The following is a 21638-nucleotide window of genomic DNA, read 5'->3' as shown; positions in this document are numbered from 1 at the left end:
CGCACGGCGCCATCTATACACAGCAGGAGGCCGCACGGCGCCATCTATACACAGCAGGAGGCCGCACGGCGCCATCTATACACAGCAGGAGGCCGCACGGCGCCATCTAAACACAGCAGGAGGCCGCACGGAGCCATCTATACACAGCAGGAGGCCGCACGGCGCCATCTATACACAGCAGGGGGCCGCACGGTGCCATCTATACACAGCAGGGGTCCGCACGGCGCCATCTATACACAGCAGGGGGCCGCACGGCGCCATCTATACACAGCGGGAGGCCGCACGGCGCCCCCCTCCCCCTCCAGAGACAGCAGGAGGCCGCACGGCGCCATCTATACTCAGCAGGAGGCTGCACGCAGTCACGTACACACACAAACATATACTGATATACATACACGCATAAACACATTTGAAACACAAAAATACATTAAACAGACATCACACAATGATATCTGCCTAGACACACACACATACATACATACATACACATACACACACACACACACACACACACACACACTCACCATCCCCCGGCTCGGCTCCAGTCCTCAGGCTGTTCGGTGCAGCAGTGCAGGCCGGGCGCACACTGCGTGACGTCACAGCTAGGAGACACGGCCGCGCACAGGGCAGTGTCTCCTAGCAGTGACGCGGCCGGGCCAGCACAGGGAAGTTAACTGCTGCAGTGCTGGCCCGGCCGATGAAGAAGTAGCGGCCGTGCGCCGCTGCTGGGGGTGCGGTCCGGGCCCCCCCTCCCGCCACTGCTGCCGGTATGTGCCTCGGCGGCCTGCACATATAATGAGGGCAATCCGGCCATAGACACCCCGCCTGGAGCCGCGGGCCCTCTGGAGGCTCGGGGCCCTGGGCGGTCGCCCGGATTGCCCTCATTATAATCCGCCCATGATCCTCCCGCAAGATGGGTTTTAAGGATGATTTTACATATAAACACCCCCACCCCCTCGCTTGTTTGTACGGTCATTTCTGAACAGACTATAGCCCTGTAAATTAACTGCCCAGTCATGGCTCTCGTCCAGCCACGTCTCAGATATCCCCACCATGTCATAATTATTTTCCAACAAAATTAATTCTAATTCCTCCATTTTGTTGGTGAGGCTTCTGGCATTAGTGTACATGCATTTTATGTATCTCTCTGTACCTCTATTCCTGATTTCACGGAAGTTTGATTCACTTGGAGTTATATTCTGTTGTTTAAGTGTTCCCTTTATTTTTTTGAGGAGTGTATGTGTGTGTGTATATATACAGTACAGACCAAAAGTTTGGACACACCTTATCATTTAAAGATTTTTCTGTATTTTCCTGACTGAAAATTGTACATTCACACTGAAGGCATCAAAACTATGAATTAACACATGTGGAATTATATACTTAACAAAAAAGTGTGAAACAACTGAAAATATGTCTTATATTCTAGGTTTTTCAAAGTAGCCACCTTTTGCTTTGATGACTGCTTTGCACACTCTTGGCATTCTCTTGATGAGCTTCAAGAGGTAGTCACCGGAAATGGTCTTCCAACAATCTTGAAGGAGTTCCCAGAGATGCTTAGCACTTGTTGGACCTTTTGCCTTCACTCTGTGGTCCAGCTCACCCCAAACCATCTCGATTGGGTTCAGGTCTGGTGACTGTGGAGGCCAGGTCATCTGGCGTAGCACCCCATCACTCTCCTTCTTGGTCAAATAGCCCTTACACAGCCTGGAGGTGTGTTTAGGGTCATTGTCCTGTTGAAAAATAAATGATGGTCCAACTAAACGCAAACCGGATGGAACAGCATGTCGCTGCAAGATGCTGTGGTAGCCATGCTGGTTCAGTATGCCTTCAATTTTGAATAAATCCCCAACAGTGTTATCAGCAAAGCACCCCCACACCATCACACCTCTTCCTCCATGCTTCACGGTGGGAACCAGGCATGTAGAGTCCATCCGTTCACCTTTTCTGCGTCGCACAAAGACACGGTGGTTGGAACCAAAGATCTCAAATTTGGACTCATCAGACCAAAGCACAGATTTCCACTGGTGTAATGTCCATTCCTTGTGTTCTTTAGCCCAAACAAGTCTCTTCTGCTTGTTGCCTGTCCTTAGCAGTGGTTTCCGAGCAGCTATTTTACCATGATGGCCTGCTGCACAAAGTGTCCTCTTAACAGTTGTTGAAGAGATGTGTCTGCTGCTAGAACTCTGTGTGGCATTGACCTGGTCTCTAATCTGAGCTGCTGTTAACCTGCGATTTCTGAGGCTGGTGACTCGGATAAACTTATCCCCAGAAGCAGAGGTGACTCTTGGTCTTCCTTTCCTGGGGCGGTCCTCATGTGAGCCAGTTTCTTTGTAGCTCTTGATGGTTTCTGCAACTGCACTTGGGGACACTTTCAAAGTTTTCCCAATTTTTCGTACTGACTGACCTTCATTTCTTAAAGTAATGATGGACACTCTTTTTTCTTTACTTAGCTGCTTTTTTCTTGCCATAATACAAATTCTAACAGTCTATTCAGTAGGACTATCAGCTGTGTATCTACCTGACTTCTGCACAACGCAACTGATGGTCCCATCCCATTTATAAGGCAAGAAATCCCACTTATTAAACTTGACAGGTCACACCTGTGAAGTGAAAACCATTTCCGGTGACTACCTCTTGAAGCTCATCAAGAGAATGCCAAGAGTGTGCAAAGCAGTCATCAAAGCAAAAGGTGGCTACTTTGAAGAACCTAGAATATAAGACATATTTTCAGTTGTTTCACACTTTTTTGTTAAGTATATAATTCCACATGTGTTAATTCATAGTTTTGATGCCTTCAGTGTGAATGTACAATTTTCATAGTCATGAAAATACAGAAAAATCTTTAAATGAGGTGTGTGTATATATACAGTGCTGGCCAAAAGTATTGGCACCCCTGCAATTCTTTCAGATAATACTCAGTTTCTTCCTGAAAATGATTGCAATCACAAATTCTTTGGTCTTATTATCTTCATTTAATTTGCTTGCAAGAAAAAAACACAAAAGAGAATGAAGCAAAAATCAAATCATTGATCATTTCACACAAAACTCCAAAAAAGGGCCGGACAAAAGTATTGGCACCCTCAGCCTAATACTTAGTTGCACAACCTTTAGCCAAAATAACTGCGAACAACCGCTTCCGGTAACCATCAATGAGTTTCTTACAATGCTCTGCTGGAATTGTAGACCATTCTTCTTTGGCAAACTGCTCCAGGTCCCTGATATTTGAAGGGTGCCTTATCCAAACTGCCATTTTGAGATCTCTCCACAGGTGTTCTATGGGATTTAGGTCTGGACTCATTGCTGGCCACCTTAGAAGTCTCCAGTGCTTTCTCTAAAGCCATTTTATAGTGCTTTCGGAAGTGTGTTTTGGGTCATTGTCCTGCTGGAAGACCCATGACCTCTGAGGGAGACCCAGCTTTCTCACACTGGGCCCTACATTATGCTGCAAAATTTGTTGGTAGTCTTCAGACTTCATAATGCCATGCACACGCTCAAGCAGTCCAGTGCCAGAGGCAGCAAAGCAACCCCAAAACATCAGGGAACCTCCGCCATGTTTGACTGTAGGGACCGTGTTCTTTTCTTTGAATGCCTCTTTTTTTTCCTGCACACTCTATGTTGATGCTTTTTCCCAAAAAACTCTACTTTTGTCTCATCTGACCAGAGAACATTCTTCCAAAACGTTTTAGGCTTTCTCAGGTAAGTTTTTGCAAACTCCAGCCTGGCTTTTTTTATGTCTCGGGGTAAGAAGTGGGGTCTTCCTGGGTATCCTACCATACAGTCCCTTTTCATTCAGACGTCGACGGATAGTACGGGTTGACACTGTCGTACCCTCAGACTGCAGGGCAGCTTGAACTTGTTTGGATGTTAGTCGAGGTTCTTTATCCACCATCCGCACAATCTTGCGTTGAAATCTCTCGTCAATTTTTCTTTTCCGTCCACATCTAGGGAGGTTAGCCACAGTGCCATGGGCTTTAAACTTCTTGATGACACTGCGCACGGAAGACACAGGAACATTCAGGTCTTTGGAGATAGACTTGTAAGCCTTGAGATTGCTCATGCTTACTCGCAATTTGGTTTCTCAAGTCCTCAGACAGTTCTTTGGTCTTCTTTCTTTTCTCCATGCTCAATGTGGTATACACAAGGACACAGGACAGAGGTTGAGTCAACTTTAATCCATGTTAACTGGCTGCAAGTGTGATTTAGTTATTGCCAACACCTGTTAGGTGCCACAGGTAAGTTACAGGTGCTGTTAATTACACGAATAAGAAGCATCACATAATTTTTCAAAGGGTGCCAATACTTTTGTCCACCCCCTTTTTTAGGTTTGGTGTGGAATTATATCCAATTTGGCTTTAGGACAATTCTTTTTGTGTTTTTTTCATTGAAGACAAATTAAATGAAGATAATAATACCAAAGAATTTGTGATTGCAATCATTTTCAGGAAGAAACTGAGTATTATCTGACAGAATTGCAGGGGTGCCAATACTTTTGGCCAGCACTGTATATATATTATGTAATTTAATTATTATTTATAGATTTTTTTATTTTATATAAATAAATAAAAGTTAAAGGGGTTGCCCAACTTACCCCCCAAAAAATACAGAAGCAGAAAATGGGTTAAAAAAAAAAATTGTCCACTCTCCCAGTGTAACCCCTGCGGCTTCAGCGGAGGAAGTGATGACATTCCGTTCTTTGTTCACCTGATTGCTGAGACCTGTGACTGGCTGCAGTGGTCCGGTGACTGGAAATGAGACTTTATTGGGTGAGACTCCAATGACATCCCATTCCAGTCACACAGGACTCAGCAATCAAGTGGCAAAAATGGATGTAATACCTTCCTGTCCTGCGGAAGGCCGCCCGTTGGACTGGTGGGAATATATTCTTTCATTATCTTTTCGTTATCGCTCACTTTTGTCATTTTTTTTTTTAAGACTGAGAACCCAGTAGGGCATAATGGGGCCGGTCTTTAAAAACAAACAAACAATGAACCCTAAAAAATAAAACAACCCACCTTTCTGCACCCTGTAGTCAAAATCCCGTAAGCTAACTACAAAAAGATCAGAACTGAGCGATGAAGAATTCCTAAAGTGGATGTCCACAACCGGGGGAACACCTGCCGAACTTCTGGAGAACAAGGAAGCCATGCAGCTCTTCCTCCCGCCACTGAAAGCTGATCTAAGAGTCGTCGAGAACGTTGTGTAAGTTCTTCTTGTTTCTCTCGTGATTCCTTTATAAAGTCGTCTTTTTACACAGTTCTTATAGACTTTCTGGTTTCCATGACTACAGACTACAGTCAAGCTCTGCCCGTAGTCAGATCCTACAATCTTCACCCTTCTTCTTGGTCACCTGTGAGCAGTAGAAGTGGGGGCAGAGAGAAGTGTGTTCTGTAACCATGGAAACACATAGGTCTGCATATGAGCTGTAAACAGAAAATGGATATGTGCAGAGTTGTTGTTTTTTTCACTCCGTAGGTACGATAAGCCAACGTCTCCTGCACTTTCATGTGGACTGACGTGTTTTGACGGGACAGAAGACATTCCTCATGACCTGACTGGTAGGTTTTGATTTGTGGTTCACTATATTTTAACCTTTAGAACTATTTTTATTTTTTTCCCTTTTTTTTTTCCTCTTTCATTTTTGTGCTTTGTTTTTTCTTCCATTTTTTTTTTTTTTTTTTTACCAAGAGCTAAACATTTACTTTAATCTTTCCTACAACTTGAGCATATGAGGACTTGTTTTTTTGAGGGGCGAAGCTGTAGTTTTGAATGACGCCCTCTTTTTTAGTATGTATGCGAAAATAAACGGCAAAAAATCTAATTAAAATGAAGTGTTAAAAAAAAACACAATTCCAGAATATTTTTTTCTTTTGCTTTTTCTGCCATTTCACATGCGGTAAAGATAACCTGTTATCATGATTTGCCAGGTCTGTATGATTATGGCAATGCCAGACGTCTATAGTTTTTTTTTTTATTATCATTATTTTAATTAGTTAAAAAATAAATCTAAATTTTATAAAATTAAAAAAAAATTTAATTGTCTCACCATTTTCTGAAACCCATAATTTTTTTTACATTTTTGTCTGTAGAGCACTGTGTGATTAGATTATTATTTTTTTGTTTTTTCGCATTGTAGCAGTAATTTTTCTTGATAATGTTGCAGTTGCTTTTTATTGTATTTTTTGCAGAATAGGGCAATGAACAAAAAATGGCAGTTCTGGAGTTTCTATTTTTTTTCTTTTTTTTTTTATTACTTTAGGCAGTGTACTCTAAGGGTTCATTAATTTTATATTTTCATAGTAGTGAATTTTACATATGAGGCAATGACAAATATGCTTTGGACGTTGTTTTTTTGTATTACATTTCCTTAGTTTTAAAAGAGGATAAGGGGGTGATTCAAACTTTTATATTCATTATTTTTCACTTAATTTTTTTAGTGCCCCTAGGGACTAAATGCCGCCATCAGTGTCTGACAGTGGCTTATAATTGGTTACACAGCAGTGATCGGCGTTGGCTCCAGTCTCTGCTGTTAGGTGGCATGTGTCGGCTGTAAAGCACAGCTGTCGCCTGCTATTTTTCAGAGTGGGCTGAGCCCGCTCCTTGCATGCGAACACTGACGCAAGGTGTGTGTGAATGGGTTAAAGATCTTCTCTCATCTTATGTAGTCTTTAAGAAAGGATCTTCCTGTGCTTCCTTGACTGAAATTGGTTGTACAAGATTAGAAAAATGGACTCACTCTCCCTCCTTTACCCAGAATCAGCACCCTGTGTGTCTGGCAATGCATGTCAGCCCTATTAAAGTAAATGCCTGCAATACCAGGCACAGCCTGTAGAGAGGAGTGGCGCTGTTTTGGTATCAGAAACCCACAATACTAAACTGTAATCTATGATCATGCTTGTCTTTTTACTTACAGCTTGGAAGGAACTCACAAGTGGAGACTTTAGTATTCACATGATGCCAGGGGGACATTTCTACCTGAAGGACCCAAAAAATGAGAAGTCGCTATTGACCTATATATCAAAATATTTACAAGCAGCAGAAGTTGACTATTTTTAAAGTTTATCTCCTATGGATGCTAAAATCACAGTATTGTGGCATTTATGTGTGGGGGGGTCCTCCTGTTCGGTGGAGAGGAGCTTGCACCTTTTCAACTTCAGCTCTAATTAACCCTTTGCTGACGTGATCTAATAGCACATAACACGTCAGGTGCAAGTATATTGAGCAGAATCTTTTCGGGGCACTGCATCTACAAAAAAAAAAAAAAATCGATGGAAAAATGAAAAAAAAAAAGTCACGGGTTTCAGGAAATTGAGAAACAAAGTTGACGTACATGTTATGTTTCAACTATATTAACTATGTAAAGTTTTGTAAAAAAAAACAACAAAAAAACTGCCATTTTTACTTTTTTTTTTTTAGCCATCAAACTATTAAAAAGAATAAGTAGAAAAACAAGTTTGGTTTCACTGTAACCCTACTGTTCCAGCAAATCATGTTGCCAAGCAATTTTTAGCCCACAGTGAATGCTGTAAAATCAAAATAAAATTAAAAAAAAACAAAACAAAAAAAAAAAAACAAACAACTCACAATTCTGCCATTTTTTTAAGTGTCCCTGGAGTTCAATTTTTTTTCCCCCCACTTTCCACTACATTGTATGGTAAAATTAATGGTGTCATTCAAATCTACAAGTGGCCCTGCAAAAGTGGGTGAAAAAAATCTAAAAGTTATGACTCTTGGAAAAAGCAGAAGGTAAGGAAAAGAAAAAAAAAGAATAAAAATTGACCATATGCAAATTATTGGATTTGCATTAAAAAAATATTAATGGTATCATATTTTGTAAGTGTAAAAGTCTGCACAACACGGTTTATATCTGTAGACCTGATGTGTTTTATCAGTTTGTTATTCATATGGGCCCCTAAGGTTTCTATACTGTGTATTGCCATAAGGTGCCTTAAGGAGGCACCATATCTTACCCTACAAGCAAGACTTACACTAGAGAACTGGAACAAGCCATTATTTGCTCTAGCAATCTTTGTATCCAAGATTATAGATCCATATGACACATGTGTAAGGGTCTGAGAGATTTTGATAAGGCCCAAGTTGTGATTATGTAGACAACTTAGGTCAGAGCATCTCCAAATGGTCAGGTCAGGTGGGGTTCTCCTAGTTTGCAGTGGTTAGTACCTACCAAAAGTGGCCCAAGAATGGAAAATTGGTGAACCAGCCACAGGGCCTAGGGTCCTACAGACTCATTGATGGGCATGGAGCTCAAGTATTGGCTCATCTGCTCTTTTCCAATGGTGGAGCAGTCTCAAATTATTGAACGTTGTTGGCTATAATTGAAAGGTATCAGATCACCTCAACTTACTGTGTAGCCACAGACTTATAATGGTGTGTACAGTAGACAAGTATCAGTACTGGACTACAAAGCAATGGAAGAAGGCAGCTTGGTCTGGATGTTCTGGTGGACGGCCCAGTGTGTGTTAATCACTTACCTGGGAAAAAGGTGTTCTTAGGATGCACTTTGAGAAGAAGACAAGTCGCCAAAGGCAGTGTGATGGAGCAATGTTCTGTTGGAAAACACTGTGTCCTGGCATCATGGGGGAAGTGACACATACCAACTACTTAACATTGGGCAGACCCCTACACCCCTCTTCATAGCAATGGGATCCCCTAACAGTAATACTTTTTTTTTTGGAGTACGATGGCCCTTGCCGCACTGCAGAGATAGTTCAAGAATAGTCTGAGGATCATGATAAAGCTCAAGGCGATGACTTGTCCGATTTTCCAGCTCTTAATCGAATTGATCATTTGTGAGATGTACTGGACAACCAAGTCTGATTTATGAAGGCCATATGGAGCAAGTTAGGGTTTAAAGGGAATCTATCAGTAGGATCCACCCTCCTAAGCCGTCTACATGGGCATGTAGGTCATAGAAAGTAGAATGATACCTTGACATCTGTGATTCCATGATCTTAAGAAATAGGTGTATCTCTGGAGTATGTAAATGAGCCATTAAGATCTATGGGCCGGACATAGATCCCCTGAGAATCTGCCTCCAGAGCTTATTTTAAATAAGAGGAGTAATTGAGACATTACAGCCCTCGATTCAAAGCAATTTTGCCACAACTCTGGTGTAAATTGCTTTAAAAAGTTGTACATTTTTTGCTCAACTCAGTTATGCAAAAATTGTGACTTTTGGCGTGCACCTCTTAATGAATCTAGAGCATCTGACTCCGACGCATCTCATAAAGACTGGTGTGAAACGTCACCGGTCATCAGGTCCATAATGACTGACCGTCTTAATTTACATGTCTTACTGATAATTCCCTCTTTATCGGTCGACCATGACAGCACCACGAAAGAGGGGATCTGCCCACCAAGGACAGGAAACCTACAGGCTTAAAAGGGGCGGCCCTCTCACTCGCCTCAGTTTGGTGTCCTGTCCTTTTCAATGTGCATTGTGTAACACCGTCCTTCCAGACTCGTATCCAAAAAAATTGTGTCAATCCTGTATCAATCAGACGCTAGCAGATGAGACCCCTAGTTTGGCCTCGGGATTGAAAACCTTAGTCAAGTCTGAAATTAGTAAAATCCTCTCTAAAAAGGCTAAGGGTAAGGCGGATACAGACTGTGAGATCTCCCCAGCCCCTAATGACTCCTTGTCGTCGTCTTATGAGTTGGACTCGAACAACTCAGCCTCTTCATCATCCACTTCCTCAGACAGTGGTGCGGGTCAGCATTTTTTCCCACTTAATGGGGTTGATGGTTTCATTAAAGCGGTTCACTCAACCATGGGTATTACAGATGCCAGACCAGAGAAATCAGTCCAGGACGTAATGTTCAGGGGGCTGCGGCAAAGGAAAAGAAGAAGTTTTCCTTTAAATGATAAACTTCAGGATTTGATACGTAGAGAATGGAAAAGACCAGAGAGAAAGGGTGTTCTCCCTCTGTTCTTTAAGAGGAAATACCCCTTTGAAGACTCAGCTTCTTCCTCCTGGGAGAAAGCCCCAAAAATAGATGTGGCTATAGCTAAGGCATCTAGACGATCGTCTCTCCCCTTTGACGATATGGGGGCTCTTAAGGACCCTTTGGATAGGAAAGCTGACACCTTTCTCAAAGGGACCTGGGAAACGACTGCGGGGTCTTTAAAGCCAGCGGTTGCCGCTACTTGTACAGCCAGGTCCCTAATGATATGGCTGGACCAGCTTCAATCCCATCTGAGAAATAACACCCCCAGGAAAGAGATATTATCTGATATGTCACTCTTACAGGGGGCAGCAGCCTTCCTGGCGGATACCTCTGCGGATTCGGTCAGATTGGTGGCAAGGTCAGCCGCCATGTCCAACGCAGCCCATAGAGCCCTGTGGCTTAAATGTTGGCCAGGTGATATTCAGGTAATAACGAGACTCTGTACTATACCATGTGAAGGGGAGCATGTTTTTGGGCCGATTCTGGATAAAGCTAGTGACAAAAAGAAAGGGTTCCCTAGCTTGCCTGTTCCCGCTTATAAACGTCCTAAGGAGAAATGGGAAGACCGCAGACCAAAAGGTAGAGGGCTCCTATTCGGCTCTTCTTCTAACCGAGGGCCCCGGAAACCGAGTCAATGACTCGCAGCCCAGGTAGGGGGGAGGCTGTTGGGCTTCTTACCTGCCTGGACAAAAATTTCTGCTAGTAACTGGATCCTTGATCTGGTAGGTTCGGGTCTGAGGTTCGAGTTTCGGCAGATTCCTCGTGGGAGATTCATCTTGACCCCAATCCGTTCCTCAATATTACAACAGATGGCCCTACAAGTGGAAGTGCTGGACTTGGTTCGTAAAGCGGTCCTAGTGGAAGTCCCGGCAGCAGAAAAGGGGCTAGTATTCTACTCGCCCCTCTTTCTGGTTTCTAAGCCTGACGGTTCATTTAGGTGTATCATTAACTTGAAAGCCCTTAATAAGTTTTTGATAGTCCCCACCTTTAAGATGGAATCCATAAACTCAACAATAAAGTTACTTTTTTCAGGCTGTTACATGGTAGTGTTAGATTTAAAAGACGCCTATTACCATGTACCTATACATATAGATTTCCAAAAATACCTTCGGGTAGCTTTGATCATAGATGAAGAAATTAAACATTTCCAGTTTAGAGTCCTACCGTTCTGTCTGGCCATAGCCCCCCGGGTATTTACTAAGGTTATAGTGGAGGTCATGGCTCATGTTAGGGAACATGATATTTTAATTATCCCTTACTTGGATGATTTCTTGATAGTTGGAGACTCAGCCTCCCAATGTGATAATCATCTAAAATTAGTAATCTCCATCTTAGAAAGTCTGAGCTGGATCCTGAATCTAGAAAAATCTAGGGTAGTGCCTTCAAAAATACAGCAGTTTTTGGCTATTATGCTGGATTCAGACCTTCAAGTATGTTACCTCCCGGAAGCCAAAAAACAAAAGGTTAAAATTCTGGTAGGGAAAGCATTAGCAAACCCGGTCATGTCTAGTGTTGAGCCACCCCCGTAGTGTTCGAGTTCGGTTCGTCAAACACCTGTATGTTCGCCGAACTGTTCGTTGAACTGTTCGTCGAACACCTTCGAACACCGTTAAAACCAATGGCAGGCAAACAAAAACACATAGAAACACATAGAAAACACTTCAAAGGTGTCCAAAAGCTGACAAACTGCTCAGAAGACACAACTAACACATGGAAAAGTGACAAGTACATACAGTGCCTACAAGTAGTATTCAACCCCCTGCAGATTTAGCTGGTTTTATAAGATGCAAATAAGTTAGAGCCTTCAAACTGCAAACGAGAGTAGGTTTTATGAACAGAAGCATAAATCTTACAAACCAAATAGTTATGTTGCTCAGTTGAATTTTATTAAATTTTAAACATAAAAGTGTGGGTCAATTATTATACAACCCCTATGTTTAATATTTTGTGGAATAACCCTTGTTTGCAATTACAGCTAATAATCGTCTTTTATAAGACCTGATCAGGCCGGCACAGGTCTGTGGAGTTATCTTGGCCCACTCCTCCATGCAGATCTTCTCCAAGTTATCTAGGTTCTTTGGGTGTCTCATGTGGACTTTATTCTTGAGCTCCTTCCACAAGTTTTCAATTGGGTTAAGGTCAGGAGACTGACTAGGCCACTCCAACACCTTGACTTTTTCCCTCTTGAACCAGGCCTTGGTTTTCTTGGCTGTGTGCTTTGGGTCGTTGTCTTGTTGGAAGATGAAATTACGACCCATCTTAAGATCCTTGATGGAGGAGCTGAGGTTCTTGGCCAAAATCTCCAGGTAGGCCGTGCTATCCATCTTCCCATGGATGCGGACCAGATGGCCAGGCCCCTTGGCAGAGAAACAGCCCCACAGCATGATGCTGCCACCACCATGCTTGACTGTAGGGATGGTATTCTTGGGGTCGTATGCAGTGCCATCCAGTCTCCAAACGTCACGTGTGTGGTTGGCACCAAAGATCTCGATCTTGGTCTCATCAGACCATAGAACCTTGAACCAGTCTGTCTCAGAGTCCTCCAAGTGATCATGAGCAAACTGTAGACGAGCCTTGACATGACGCTTTGAAAGTAAAGGTACCTTACGGGCTCGTCTGGAACGGAGACCATTGCGGTGGAGTACGTTACTTATGGTATTGACTGAAACCAATGTCCCCACTGCCATGAGATCTTCCCGGAGCTCCTTTCTTGTTGTCCTTGGGTTAGCCTTGACTCTTCGGACAAGCCTGGCCTCGGCACGGGAGGACACTTTCAAAGGCTGTCCTGGCCGTGGAAGGCTAACAGTAGTTCCATAAGCCTTCCACTTACGGATGATGCTCCCAACAGTGGAGACAGGTAGGCCCAACTCCTTGGAAAGGGTTTTGTACCCCTTGCCAGCCTTGTGACCCTCCACGATCTTGTCTCTGATGGCCTTGAAATGCTCCTTTGTCTTTCCCATGTTGACCCTGTCTGAGTGCTGTTCACAAGTTTGGGGAGGGTCTTAAATAGTCAGAAAAGGCTGGCAAAAGAGATCTTTAATCCACACATGTGAAGCTCATTATTCTTGGTGCCTGAACTACTTCTTAATACTTTTGGGGGACCAAACAGAATTCTTGTGGTTTGAGGGGTTGAATAATAAATGATGCTCTGAATTAACTTTTAACGTTTTTAAAAAAAAAAAAAAAAAAAAATTTGCTGAAGTGCATTTCCCACTTCCAGGCTGATCTACAGTACAAATGTCACAATGCCAAGTTAATTCCGCATGTGTCAACCAGCTAAATCTGCAGGGGGTTGAATACTACTTGTAGGCACTGTATAGTCATGCGAAAAGAAAAGAGGTGGAGGAGTAAAAGGAGGGGGAGACACAGATATAGGCATGTCATGCCCTTCTAAAATCAAGAAAGGCTGGAGTAAAAATCTAAAATCAGCCTACCAACACCCAGACGTCATGACAAGAAAATTAAAAAAAGAAATATCTCCATTCAGAACACTTTCCTTACAAGACGTAGTGGTATCCCCGTTGTGAGTTGTGCCAAAAACGGAACCCAATACATTCGGACTAATCCACCATTTGTCATATCCAAGGGGCAGGTCCGTAAACGACAACATCGACGCGGAACCAAGTACAGTAGTATATACTGTACATCCTTTGACAAGGCAATCAGGCGGATCAAGAAGTTGGGAAGGGTCACCCTAATGGCCAAAACAGACATTGATGCGGCGTTCCGGTTACTTACTACCTGTGACTCCGAATAGTGTCCACCTATTGGGCTGCTTCTGGGAAGGAGCATACTATATAGATCGCTGTTTGCCCATGGGGTGCTCCAGATCCTGCTCACTATTTGAGGTGTTTAGTTCCTTCCTCGAATGGGTTGTAATGGACGTTTCTAAGGGGGCACATATTATCCATTACCTCGACAACTTCTTATGCCTGGGCCCAAAAGATTCGCCACAGTGTGAATACACGCGGTAGTCCACCTGTGAGAAGGAAAGAGCTGGAGGAAGAGCGGACACCACAGAGCCGAGGGGTTAGATGGAGAACGGAAGAAGGAAAGAGGGCGAGGGAGGTAAGGGAGTACAGTGGAAGGCCGACCTGAGCTCCCCCACGTTCCTGCTGGGCGGGGAACAGCCCTGGGAAGAAAAGCCGCTTGCGCATCCCTTTGAGGTTACAGGCGCGAGCAGGCAGAGGGACTACGCTGGAGTGCGAAGCCGACATGGCCAGTCCGTTCCTGCCCGTGCGACCTCCGTGTCACCGGGTTTGTGCCAGAGCCGCGGAGGACCCTGACGGCCAGCCCCCCTCTCCCAATACTGGTGCCTGTCCGCTGGTGGGTCGAGCCCCCCCGCGGTGGGGGGGAGTAACATCTGCAGAAGAAAGACCATCTTCCAGCCATACTAAGATGTCTACTTCTTTTCGTGGACAATGTGATACGATCCCTTTCTTACGGACACGCCCATCGCTACAAATTCCAGATGAGGCACAAAAACAGCAGGTGCTTCAACGGATATCAAGTGCTCCTTCAAGTCGGCTCTCCTCCACCTCAACTTCAACATCACAAATACTCCAGTCCTCAGAGGTGTCACCCCAATCGCACTTGCTTCCTCACATCTCCCAAGTCTCCAGCTGCCCGTCTGAGTATGGGGTAACACAGATGGTTGAGTCTGCACAGCTGTTTACTCATACTATAGCCTAGGAAACGGAGGTCTGCTCCAGAGCTTCTGTTAATCCAGACGAGGAAATGATCTGCACTGATGCCCAGAATCTTTATGAGTCGGATCCAGGACCAGATGAAGAAGGTTCTGAGCATAATGTAGACCCTCGTTCCCAAACTGTAACTCCTGTTGGTGGAGACAATGATGAAGACGATCATGAGACTCAAATACCTGATTGGAGCGACAACTTGACTTTTCGGTCAGGGCAGGAAGAGGTTGGCTCTGAGGACGACGGGTGTGAGAACACACAGGGTGATGATGACGAGGTTGGAGATCCCACTTACTGTCAACCCACAGTCAGCCAGTCGATGAGGTCAGCAGAGGAGGTGGAGGAGGATGTGACTAGTCCAGGGGATGGGGATGACTCGGTACCCGGGCCTTTGCCTGGCCTTTGGGATGTCGCGGTGGTCGGCTCCAGGTCCCGTACCCTGGGGTCACTCTTTAAAAGGGTGGATAATTGTTAATTTTATAAGAGTTTGTGACGCCACCTGTGGTATCTGGTGAGAAGCACCAGCGCTGCAGCAGTCCACTGAGGCCGGTGATAAGGCAGCTCGATGGTATAGCTCCCCACAGGTGGAGCTAGGCCTCAGAAAAGCGTATGCAGGGGGAATGCAGGACAGGCGAGACCCAGCTGGGTCAGAGCAAGAACGGGAACGGACACGGTAGTCACTTCTGTACCTTTCACTGGTGGAAATTCAGGCACATCCCGGAGCACTGTAGGGTGAAGGGTGCATATCAGGATCCTCCCCAATGAGCGGGTGTAGGGCCTCGTGCTTCTTGCCTCTGCGTAGTAAGTTTCTGACCTGCCTGGAGCTAGGCCTAACTTTGTCTCTGTTCTGCGCTGGGTGACCTTGTGGTAGGGCCTTGTCTTGGAGTTCACGCTCCCAGTATGCGGGGCCTAAGCGTCTCCTGGCTCTGTTACTTATCAGCACCTTAGCGATCCTGGGACTTGTAGTTCTCCAGGGATTCCGGTTATGCCTTACTGGGTCATAGAGATCCCGGTAAGCTCGGATCCGGTGTCCGGTAAATGCTTCGGGGTGAGCTGGTTAAGCTCCTCTGCCCCCTATGTACTAACTCTCCACTCGCCTTCGGCCTACTCGGGCCCTCACTAGGCTATACACACTAACGGCAGCTTGCCGCGCTTCACCGATCTTATGGCACCGGCACACCTTAAGCTCTAACTGGGCTCCCTTAATCTAGCTAACAGGAGCCTCGTACTCCACTGCTGAACTATTAACTGAGTTCTCTAGACTAGACTGAGCTCCACTGCAGACTGACCTCTCTTAGGCTTCTCTACTGCAGGAACTCTTCAGAGGAACTGAACTGCCTAGCTCCACCTTCCCTATTTATATCCCTAACGGGCTCCCTCTGCTGGTCTGAGGTGGAAGGTGGAGATGTGTGAATGTTTATGGGGGCCTCTTGTGGAGGATTCCATCAATGCACTCTTCTAGGATCTGTGATACCAAGCGCAGCTGGGCGTCACAGATGCTATTGACGACGAGGTTAGGTTGCGCCTTCCTGGACAGAGACGGAGTACTGGAAGCACGTCAACAACTGCATCCTCAACCACAACTCTGCCTCTGACCACAAGTCGTAGTGGCTCTTCAGGTCGCATGGGCTCTAAGCCTTGCATAGCCTGGGCATTTTTTCAGATCGATAAGGATGACCCAACTCGTGTTATCTGTAATATTTGTCACCAAAAGCTAAGTAGAGGCCAAAAAATCCATAGTTTGAGTACTTCATGCATGAACCGTCACATGGATATGAAGCATAAGTTGCAATGGGAAGCTCACTGTGCTACAATGAGGCCTAGCGGGCCGGGCCAACCACCGTCTGCCCCATCTTGTGCATCCGCGGCCTCTTCATCCTCTGTGACTGGGGGACAGCAGTCACACATGTTTTTGGACGCAGACCTGCCACCTCTTTACTCGCAACAGCCAGTGTGATTGGCAGGTCATCATTTCATTTGGAAGTGGAAACACCAGCTGGTGCTGAGCGCTCTCCGACATCGAGAGCACCACCTTTGGATCAAGGCAACCTAACTTTTCCGCCTGCATCTTCCTCACAGACCGGCAAGTTTGCCGGGGACACCCTACTCAACCCCGTCTAAGCACAACAGCCAGCCCTCGGTCCCTCAGATGTGGACAAGTAAAAGACCATTTCCTCCTAGCCATGACAAAGCTAAGAGGTTGAATTTCACCATCTGCAAGCTGTTGGCTACAGAAATGCTGCCTTTCCGCCTGGTGGACACAGAGGATTTTCGAGACCTTATGTCCATCGCAGTGCCCTAGTACCAGATGCCCAGTCGGCACTACTTCTCAAAGAAAGGTGTGCCTGCGCTCCACCAGCATGTCGCACAGAACATCACCACTTCTTTGAGAAACTCTGTATGTGACAGGGTGCATTTCACCACAGACACTTGGGCGAGTAGGCATGGACAGGGGCGTTACATGTCGCTGACTGGGCACTGGGTAACTATGGTGACAGCAGGACAAGGGGCTGCTGTCCAAGTCTTGCCGTCCCCACGAGTTGTACGTCAATCCTCTTTATCTAGAAGTTCCTCCACTGCTTCTGCCTCCTCAACCTCCTCTCGGTCCTCCACCTGCACCCAAAACCTGTCTGGTAATGCCACCCGCTTTCTAACTGCGCAGAAGGAATCCTGCACACCTCCTTACTATGCTGGCAGCAGGGCTCAACAGCATCAGGCGGTGTTTACTTTGAAATGTCTGGGAAATGTGAGTCACACAGCTGAGAAGTTGTGGTCAGCTCTGGAGACCCAGTTTCATGAATGGTTGTCTCCACTGGACCTGCAACCAGGGAAGGCCGTGTGCAACAATGCTGCAAACCTGGGTGCGGCCCTTCGCCGGGGCAATGTCACACACGTGCCTTGTATGGCTCATGTGTTGAACCTGGTTGTCCAGCAATTTTTAGCCCACTATCCCGGACTAGATGGCCTTCTGCAGAGGGCACGGTCGCTGTATGCTCACTTCCGCCGTTCGCATCCCGCAGCTCAACGACTTACATCTCTACAGAAGTCGTTGGGTCTGCCAGTTCACTGGCTGAAATGCGATGTGCCTACCTGGTGGAATTCAACTCTGCACATGTTGCAGCGACTGTGGCAGCACCGACAAGCCCTGGTGCAATACGTTCTGACGTATAGCCTGGGCCAACGAGATCCAGAGGTGGGGCAAATCACGCTGCAGGAGTGGTCTCAGATCAGGGACCTATGAAGTTGACGCGCCCCCTGGGCCGTGGGGTACCTGGAGCCGGGCCAGTAGACCCCGGGGCGTTGTAGTCACTGTTGCGGTGACCCGGTCCGTAACCCAGGGCGGTCAATCCAAGGGTACTTTGTATATATGGGTTTTATAATGTCCGACTACGCCACCTGTGGAGTGCGGCCAAAGGGGCCGCCGCTGCGGAACAGTCCTCTGAAGCTGGTGGTTTTGCAGCAATGGTATTATTACTCCCCACAGGAAGAGTGTAGCTTCAGGGCAGTGTGGGTGGATGATGGTGGTTGTAGTGCAGGGAGTCAGTAATGAACACAGAGTCCGTGTGATGCAGTCCCAAGATCTTTACTCACAGTTGTTGCAGTCCAGATTACAGGTACCAGAGCAATCTCCCCCGTCGTGCTGTGCGTACTCAGTGAGGGGCTCAGTCCACCCCCAGATAGCTCCGGAGTACTTAGCAGGACCCCCTTCTGTGTGTCCTTTCTCTGGCCTTCTCTCTGCACCTCACACCCAGTGACACTTCTATCCGGTATCCTCGGGCCTTGGCGTGCGACGTGTGTTCCGTCCCCTGGGTCCTATGTGGCTACCTTCTTAGTGAGACTGGTGTGGACTTTGGCCTGCAGTACATGAAATGCTGCAGCCTCCGGTTTCTAGTTGAGCCTTTCTGTTTCTCCGCTGTTTCTCCGCTAGTTGAGGGACCGGTTCCCCTTATCTGGCCTGACCCCTCTACCTCCTGGTAGCAGCGGGCGTACGGGTGGCCTTCTGCACGGCCTATACCCCTAGGGTCCCTTCGGTTCCTGGAGCCTTCCTGCTCCCACTCCTCTCTTCTCTCCTTCAGTCCTGGGCCTCCCAGGCTAGGCCCGCCTCCGGAGCAGAGCTCATGCAGAGCCTCTGCTCCTGTCACTTCTCCTCCTCTGACTGGCTTGCTCTTTCTAAGATGGCTTCCTATTTATACTATGTGCTCCCCTAAGCTGCTTTCTCCACCCACACCCACTACATAGGACCTTCCCGCCAGCTGGGACCTGGGACTGTGCTCTCCCTTAGGAGCAATCTCGCCCTACCCCCACTGCGGGTATGTGTTGGATGCAGGTGTTAGGGTCCCGAGCCATACTCCTTCCTTACCTGAGGGTGAGCTACCACACCTCTGGATGAGATGCAGTACCTCTGTGGCGACTGAACCCTCACGGGCGCCACACACCCTTCTGCACAGTTTTGAAATGGCGACGAAGATGTTTAGTGCTGACGCCGATGCCATTATCAGCATGACTATTCCGGTGATCTACATGCTGGAGCACACGTTAAACAGAATTCAGAGTCAGGTGGTAGGACAAGAGGAGGTAGAGGAAGTAGAGGAGGAGTCGTATGCGTAAGGGATAACATCTCCAAGGTCCAGACGGTCGGCAGCACCAAGGCGGCAGGCATGGGAGGGTGGGGGAGAGGGATTAACCAGGGCGCATGGTAGCAGCCAAACTGTTGAGGAAGGTGCAGGAGCCGAGGAAGAAGTGGAGGACGAACTGGCGATGGGCATGTAAGACTCATCAGATGAGGGAGACCTTGATCACATTTCTGTTGTGTGAGGTTGGGGGCAGAGGGCAGAGGAAGGAAGCATGATTCTTACCTCGCTACCAACACAACAAGGACTTGGTACTCCTGGATGCGCAAGACACATGAGTGCCTTCTTGCTGCACTACCTGCAACATGACCCTTGGATTGTCAGAATTTGAAGTAATCCCGACTACTGGGTTGCCACACTCTTAGATCCCCGGTACAAAAGTAAATTTGCCGAAATAATTCCTTCCATAGAAAGGGATTCACGCATGCAGGAGTATCAGCAGAGGCTGTTGCAGAATCTTACATGTGCTTTTCCACAAAACACCAGTGGTGCATGTAGTGAATCTCACAGTTCTAACTTACAAACCGTGGTACTGTCGAGTCTTCATCACTCAAACCGTAACAGTAACACAGTATCTGCTGGTAATTTTGTGGAATCGTTTCACCACTTTTTTAGGCCACAGGAGACAAGAAGTCTGACACATAGTCAACGCCTAGAGAGGATGGTACAGGAGTATCTCCAAGTGAACATCGAAGCCATGACTGCGTCACTGGACCCTTGCTCATTTTGGGATTCCAATCTGGAAAAATGTCTGGAGCTCGCCACTCACGCCTTGGAGATCTTGTCATGCCCTACAGCCAGCGTTCTCTCTGAATGTGTGTTCAGCGCTGCTGGTGGTGTGCTGACAGATAAGCGCACGCGGCTGTCCACTGAAAATGTAGACAGACTCACGTTCATAAAGATGAACAAATCATGGATCTGCAAGGACTTTTCTACCCCTGTGTCATCCTGCGGAGACTACAAGCTTGAGGATTTGGTAAAATCACCTCACCAACCATTTTAAGCAACTCTGGGGCAATTGATGCCACTTAAGTGGTGTCTGTGCCACAATTTTTGGAAAAAATGGAGACTCTTTTTGGAGTCCCCTTGCTGTGTTTTTACGTGACGTTGGCATCGTCAATTCCAGGTGGGTTGGGTGGCCTTTTAACGGTAAGAAACTACATACACTATGGCTTGGGGTAACACAGATGGTTGAGTCTGAAGAGCTGTTTACTCAGAGGTCTGCTCCAAAGCTTCAGTGTCTGCTAGTCAGCGTAGAATTTTTAACTACATCTAGCCTAGGCAATACTTTGGGCGTAGTAGCCAAGCTGCGAAGCAAGATGCACCGCCTGTGTATCTAATAAGAATTTTTAAATGCATCTAGCCTAGGCAGACTGTGGGGACCCCCAACCAAACCCAGACGCTCAGCCCCCCTACCTCCCCCATTTCCTTGACAATACAATAATGTAACTCTTACAACTGGATGGGTGAGGATCGGTCACAGCTTTATTAACTCTTTATACTCATTCCATTAGAAAGGCATTTTATTTCTAAAATAATTCAGCTTGTTGCAGCATGCCCTGGGTCTCCACACCGGCAAGTTGGCCAACAAGAGTAACTCTCCAACATGTCCTTTCTATTTCCAGGCCACGGAGGATCCTGCGTACTCGGATGCAGGACTCTGACCCCCATTCATCACTCTTAACGCTTCTTCCACTCCGTCCTGGAGTCCTGACAGGAATATGTCCAGTCCAATATCCATTAAGTGAACACCATCGGGCCATATGAGGCCTGCTTCATCTCCTTCCAGTTGTCGGTGTTGTATCACTACACCGCCTCTGTCTCTTCTAAATTTTGCCATCCGAATATTTATTACCTGCCTTGTCCGTTCGATGGCCGCGATGTCTCGCGCACCTTGCCATACCGCTATTGGCGCAATCTCTGACCATACTATAGTTAGTTTTGTGAAAAATTCTCTGAACCGCTCAGTGTCTAGTTTCATTATTGCCATTAGTTATGCGCTCTTGTGATGACCTAGGTCGTTTCCCCCGGCCTGTATAAGTAAGATGACTGGACCTCTTGCCTCTCTCCCTACCTTGATTACCTCCATTAGTACCTGTGGCCATAGCAGGCCTCTAATAACTCTCCAGTTGAAATATGTGTTATGAAACTCTAATTTCCTCCCGCCTGGGCGGACTTTCGCCCTTTTTTCTGCCCAATATATATACGAGTGGCCTATCACCCACACTGTTAGCTTAGCGTCACCTGTAAAAGAAACAGACCACGTTAGGATAACAAGTCCGGTCTTATGTATCTCGCCAAACACGTGGATCGCCATCTCCCTATCCTCTGAACTTCC

At 46.4% G+C, this 21638-nt stretch overlaps 1 protein-coding gene across 5 annotated transcripts in view; it reads left to right on the top strand.

The window, feature by feature from the left end:
* The window catches only part of LOC141264969 (S-acyl fatty acid synthase thioesterase, medium chain-like), a 119709-nt gene that overhangs the window by 41796 nt on the left and 56275 nt on the right, over positions 1-21638 (top strand). For 2 of the 5 annotated variants that reach the window (XM_073677432.1, XM_073677429.1), the window contains 3 exons: positions 5033-5202; positions 5476-5558; positions 6914-7539. In XM_073677432.1, coding sequence (XP_073533533.1) covers positions 5033-5202; positions 5476-5558; positions 6914-7056 — 396 coding nt within the window. In that variant the 3' untranslated portion in view covers positions 7057-7539. Of the gene's footprint in view, positions 1-5032; positions 5203-5475; positions 5559-6913; positions 7540-21638 lie in introns of those variants that run through there. The other 3 variants (XM_073677430.1, XM_073677433.1, XM_073677428.1) reach the window with 3 other exon arrangements.

Source organism: Phyllobates terribilis, unplaced genomic scaffold, assembly GCF_046119375.1.
Source record: "Phyllobates terribilis strain yellow unplaced genomic scaffold, ASM4611937v1 Scaffold_4__5_contigs__length_816908805, whole genome shotgun sequence".
Taxonomy (NCBI): domain Eukaryota; kingdom Metazoa; phylum Chordata; class Amphibia; order Anura; family Dendrobatidae; genus Phyllobates; species Phyllobates terribilis.
Note: the sequence above shows the minus strand (reverse complement) of the source record. Positions and strands in the feature narration are given on the sequence as shown.